General features: G+C 44.2%; 1 protein-coding gene across 4 annotated transcripts in view; it reads right to left on the bottom strand.

The window, feature by feature from the left end:
- Positions 1-860: 860 nt before the first annotated feature.
- The window catches only part of esrp2 (epithelial splicing regulatory protein 2), a 39,511-nt gene continuing 34,371 nt past the window's right edge, over positions 861-6,000 (bottom strand). For all 4 annotated transcript variants that reach the window (XM_033036300.1, XM_033036301.1, XM_033036297.1 and 1 more), the window contains exons 16-17: positions 4,650-4,766; positions 861-1,741 (exon numbers count right to left, since the gene is read on the bottom strand). In XM_033036300.1, the coding sequence (XP_032892191.1) occupies positions 4,677-4,766 (90 nt within the window). In that variant the 3' untranslated portion in view covers positions 861-1,741; positions 4,650-4,676. The remainder of the gene's footprint in view (positions 1,742-4,649; positions 4,767-6,000) is intronic.

The raw sequence follows: 6,000 nt of genomic DNA, 5'->3' as shown, positions 1-6,000 counted from the left end.
AAAAAGACCTCTGCCCATGCTGACATTCTTGCTATTGAGGGAGTGCAGCGTAGGTTCACCAGGTTAATTCCCAGGATGGCGGGACTGACATATGATGAAAGAATGGATTGACTGGGCTTGTATTCAGTGGAATTTAGGATGAGGGGATCTTATAGAAACATATTTTTTGGGGGGGATTGGGCCGGCTAGGTGCAGGAAAAATGTTCCCCAAGTTGGGGGAGTCCAGAACCATGGGTCACAGTTTAAGAATAAAGGGTAGGCCATTTAGGACTGAGAGGAGGAAACACTTTTTCACCCAAAGAGTTGTGAATCTGTGGAATTCTCTGCCATTCATTGGATGTAGAGAAGTTAAAATATGCATCACTTTACACTTATCAGAACCACATTCCTAGTACCTGCCCAATATATCCACTGATCAATATCAATATCACGGTGGCGCAGTAGCATTGTTGCCTTCCAGCGCCAGAGATCCGGGTTCGATCCTAACTACAGGTGTCTGTCTGTACGGAATTTTGTACGTTCTCCCTGTGGGTTTTCTCCAGGATCTCCAGTTTCCTCCCACATTCCAAAGTACAGGTTAGTATGTTAATTGGCTTGGCTTAATTGTAAATTGTCCAAAGTGCGCGTTGGATAGTGTTAATGTGCGGGGATCGCTGGTGAGTGCGGACTCGGAGCGTTTCCACGGTATATCTCTAAACTATACACCAAGATTGCCCACTTCTCTATCAAGCTGTACAGCACAAAAGCAGGCATTTGTCCACAATCATTGCCCTGTAATGCCAAGATTACAGCAAGATTAAGTGATATCCTTTAAATGGGAAGTAAAAGACAATATCTAAAGTTGTACATAAACTAACAGATTCATTTATGCATCTTTAAACTTTATTGGCTATACAAAGCGTACAATTTATACTTTGCAAGTTTCAAACTTGCTCTATTAACTAAAGTACATACAACTCATTCAACCTCACAAGAAGGCCTGTTCAAAATCTTGCTCTGCTGATATTGCACTTTGCGTTAAGGCACATAGGGAAGAAAATCATGGATAACATGGTGTTAGTGCTCCAACAGCAGATTATTTGTCACTTAGTCATCATAGCGTAAAAAAAAATTCATCCTTATTGCTTATAGGCTTATACAAAAAAAATTCTATTTCATGCATTGGAAGCATTACCTATAAGCAGCATCTTTGTATCATAATATACAAACGGTTTAACATAAACACTGCATGCACATTAAGAACAGCAAGTCTACATGTGGCTCTGAAGCTACTAGGCTTAAATAAAATATATAACTTAACTAGTTAGCATTGTCAAGTTTTGCAAGTCACTTCCATGTCAGTATAAAGTCAAAATCATAAATGTAAGTTGGTAGTTAAAAAGGTAGATGAAGAATATTGCAGTTCATTATGGCTTTTGCATTAGTGCACAACCCTTTGGCAGGAAGGGGGTGTCCCACACTTCAGTATCCTTTTATTTTGCCATGTTCTGTACAAGGCCACTTTCCTGTAAGGACTCGGTGCGTTTCCACGAGTAAAAACAAACAAACAAAAAAAACAAAAAAAAATTTTTGATTGCAGATCTTACACCAATCTGAGGTTTATGCAGTGATGACCAATAAGTTGTCCGTTCTTTTCCGACATAGCTCTCGTCGCCGTCTCAAGGGTTGGGAACGTCACCAAAGCTTCGCCGCTGGGCTGGCCATTGAAGTTATACAGAATCAAGATCGTATCTGCATGAAGCTGTGGGAGGAGAGGAACACAAAATTGAACTGGACTGCAACATGGGAGATCATGGGCAGGTGTTACATTTTGGGATTGGCAGTGAATGGTAGGGCTCTATGTAGTGTTGTAGAGCAGAGGGGTCTAGGAGTGCAGGTGCATAATTCCCTGAAGGTGGAGTCACAGTAGATCGGGTGATCAAAAAGGCCTTTGGAACATTGGACTTCATCAGCCAGTATTGAGTATAGAAGATGGGAGGCCATGTTGCAGTTGTACAAGATGTTGGTGAGGCTGCATTTAGAGTGTTGTGTAGAGTTTTTGACACCGTGTCATAGGAAAGATGTTGTTAAGCTGGATAGAGTACAGGGAAGATTTATGGGGATGTTGCCAGGACTAGAGGGTCTGAGCTATAGGGAGAGGTTGAATAGGCTGGGATTCTATTCCTTGCAGCGCTGGAGGATGAGGGGTGATCTTATAGAGGTGTATAAGATCATGAGAGAAATAGATCGGGTAGATGCACAGAGTCTCTTGCCCAGAGTAGGTGAAGACGACCAGAGGACATAGGTTTAAGGTGAAGGGGAAAAGATTTAATAGGAATACGAGGGGTACCTTTGTCCTAAAGGGTGGTGAGTGTATGGAACAAGCTGCCAGAGGAGTTAGTTGAGGCTGGGACTATCCCAACGTTTAAGAAACAGTTGGACAGGTACATGGATAGGACAAGTTTGGAGGGATATGGATCAAATGCTGGCAGGTGGAATTAGTGTAGTTGGGACATGTTGGCCAGTGTGGGCAAGTTGGGCTGAAGGGCCCGTCTCCATGTTGTATCATTCTGACTCTACTTGGAAATTGGTGGACAATTGGAGATTCTTCAGCACGACCAATGCAGCAACAGGTTGATAAATCAGCTCCGTCAATCTAATGATTTTGCCTCAATGTCAAGATAAACAAAAATGGGTGTCATATCTAAAGAGCAAATTTTTCAGACTTGACGACCTTTGATCCCACTGCCACGCGTAAAATTAGAGCATTTTAAAAAGGTTTGCTAACAGTATCACGACAAACTGAAAAGTTGGAAAAACAAAGAAAAGAATAGCAACCAACCGCCAAGAAGAACAAAGATCTGTATCCCTTCAATGCGTAGCCCCAAAGGTCATGGGGGGGGGGGAAATGGTGCCATTCCAATGTCTTATGGTTATATAAGACATTCATTATGTAATTTCATGAGCACTAGATTGACTACGAGCACTAGGTCGACTCTATTAAGAGCCATGTTGCACTTTGCCAAATGAAGGTTTATCTCATAACTTACGTCAAGATCATCAGATTTGCTCAGAGTTTGGTTAAAGCAAAAATTGGCAGATTCTGGAATTCTGAAAAGATAATGCTGGTAATTGCAGCTCCAGCAACACTGGTGGACAGTGACACAGTTTAAACGAGACCTTTCTCTGGCCTGCTGTGTATTTGCAGCACCCACGTTGATATGCTAATGGTGAAGGAATCTAGTCCTGGTAATTTGGAGGTTCAATTTTCGGAGCGCACCATTTTGTTTGCAAGAAAACATATCCATTTCCTCTGAGCTACACACTGAACTTTTTTTTTTGCTCTCTCGATGATCATATTGATCACAGTATACTATGTTTACATATGCTGTTGTGTGCTGCTGCAAGTAAGAATCTCATTGTTCTATCTGGGACGCATGACAATAAAACACTCGACTCCTGAAAATTATCATATTTCACACTCGACAAACCGCAATTCACTAGAGAAAGACATTTCATGTAAACACATCCTTGCATTGTTCAACTATGTTTCGCTACCTTTCCAGCTCTTCAAACCAGCAAGGAAACTGTGGAGATTGGAACATTCTGCAGAGCGTTACCCTCCAATCCTGTACCACATTTCTCCAGTTCGTTTTCAAAGGATGGAAAGCCACGTATGAAAGGAAAAGCATCTCCACTAAACGGCAGGGAGACAAAAGTGCTGGAGAAACTCAGCGGGCGCAGCAGCATCTATGGAGCGAAGGAAATAGGCAACGTTTCGGGACGAAACGTTGCCTATTTCCTTCGCTCCATAGATGCTGCTGCACCCGCTGAGTTTCTCCAGCACTTTTGTCTACCTTCGATTTTCCAGCATCTGCAGTTCCTTCTTAAACCCACTAAACAGCAATTCTCCGCTCACTCTGGTTACCAATTCATATTGCACATTTCACGACTAGACGTGCCTTCCAGGAAGGGCTGGTTGGTCGGAGGGACCAGGAAGCCACCTGAAGGCTCAAATTCTTGTCGGTCGGTGGGGCATGGCCTGAAGGGTCATCAGTCGGCGAGACCAGATACCCACGCGAAGGCTTGGCGGCTGGCGTGACTGGGAGGGAGCTGGAGATGTCGGACGCGAGGAGCAAGGGCGAACCGGGGTATTGCCTCCAGCGCCTTCAAGGTCGGCTGCAGGAGCTGCCCCTGGGGCACAAAGATGACCATGGGGCGAGGAGAGGGGAAAATCAGCTCGTGGGAACGGCTCCAGTACATCGGGCGGGCGGGTTGACTGGACTTTGAATAATGGAGCCAAAAATGGCGGCGCCTGCATGTGTAATAAACGCAATAAGAATTTCACTGTGTGGGCAAATGAAGCACCATTGAGATATCTTCTGATGCTCCCTCCAGTTATATCATCTCAGCCATGCAAGTTCATGCAGCCATCCATTCATCCCACTAATCATTCCTACTGTTGAGAGAGCACTTTAATAGCCACTGCTCAAAGGGCGGCAGCGACCACCTCACCTGGGGTTTCCAGTTCCACCCTTGGTAGAAGCCAGGAAAGATGATAGTCTCAGAGACGGACAGAGAGAAATGCAAGTTGCCAGGTTTGAAACACCAGTTGGCGCCACTCACAAGTGACGCTGGCCAGAGAGGCAGCCAGGAAGTGACCTCCTTACCTTATTGACATTTGTAAAGTTGGTCATCTACAAACAGACCCACTCTTTGGGTGCCTGAAACATACTCCTTGCTTGTTCGTTCATCTGAATGAGGCCGGTGTAGTCATCAGCTGCGTACTACAGTACAAGTTTGAATACACACATCAGTCAATGAGGAACAGTGCTTGGGCCAGGGCATGACTCACCACAAATTGCAAACCTAGAAAGTTTCTACCCTAGGCTTTAACTTGGCAAGAGTGAATTTTAGTATTTTACAAAACATAACATCCCTTTGACTGTAGGACCAAATGCACCAATCTTAAGTGTTTTAGAAAGGCAACTAACTCTTGTAATACAGTAAAGCTTTGTTATAATGGACTGTGGGGGTGATACATGGTGTCAGTTATTGCCAAATGCCCGCTATAACCAAGTAAGAGATTTGCATCAGCCACCTACGTGAAACTACTAGTTGTTTCCAATTAGCTATTGTTAACTATTAACTAAAAATATATTTTTGTTACTGCTAAAATACTAAATGCTATTTGTTAAATGTCAATTGAAGTACCGACTTGGCAATTTCAACGCCTTGGTAATTTCAATGCCTCCGCAGTGTAACTAGTGGCCCGTGTTCTTAAAGAGGCAGTCTGCTAAAACCAAAATCCATTATAAACAGGTCCATAATAACAAGGGTTGATTAACTGTCTTTGTGGAACCAATTGAGCCAAACCATGATGGGTGTGGCCAGGGAGTTCTGAAAGGAAGCGTCAACTCTCAGCCATTCCAGGTGAAGACATGAGCACCTGCGTTGGGAAAACCTCAGCAGCACGGGCCTCATTGACTGGTTCAAGGGAGCTGGTGATGAGTGTTTGCTCTACCTCTGGTCTTTACACAAGTCCAGGTAGCATCAGCTGATCTGCTGGAAAAAAATCGCACGGCATTGATTTCAGTGGAGTTCGTGGGTCACGGAATAGGAGGCATGGGGCAGCTGCCTTTTTCTGTCTTCAACAAAAATACATTAAAAACAGAATGTTGGAGTAACTCAACGGGTCAAGCAGCATCACCAAAGAAAATGGATAGGGATTGCTTCGGGTCGGGACCATTCTTCAGACACGGTGCAAAAAACAATTTCAGAGATGACTAAAAACTAATGATTTGGAATTCAGCTTTATCAGCAGTTAGGGAGCTGTGGGCTGGGGCATCTACACAGTCACCTGGACCATGGTGCTGAAGCTTACGGGGACCATGTACACGAGCCCAACATGTAGAGACACGTGCAAATTCTGGATACAGACTTGGGCCCCGCCCCGTACAACCTAGCCCTAAGGCTCAGTCGATTAGTACGGGTGACAGGGGTTATGGAGAGAAGACAGGA

Source organism: Amblyraja radiata, chromosome 17 (assembly GCF_010909765.2).
Source record: "Amblyraja radiata isolate CabotCenter1 chromosome 17, sAmbRad1.1.pri, whole genome shotgun sequence".
NCBI classification, from domain to species: Eukaryota; Metazoa; Chordata; class Chondrichthyes; order Rajiformes; family Rajidae; genus Amblyraja; species Amblyraja radiata.
The sequence above is the reverse complement of the archived record's forward strand: the minus strand, read 5'-3'. Positions and strand labels throughout refer to the sequence as shown.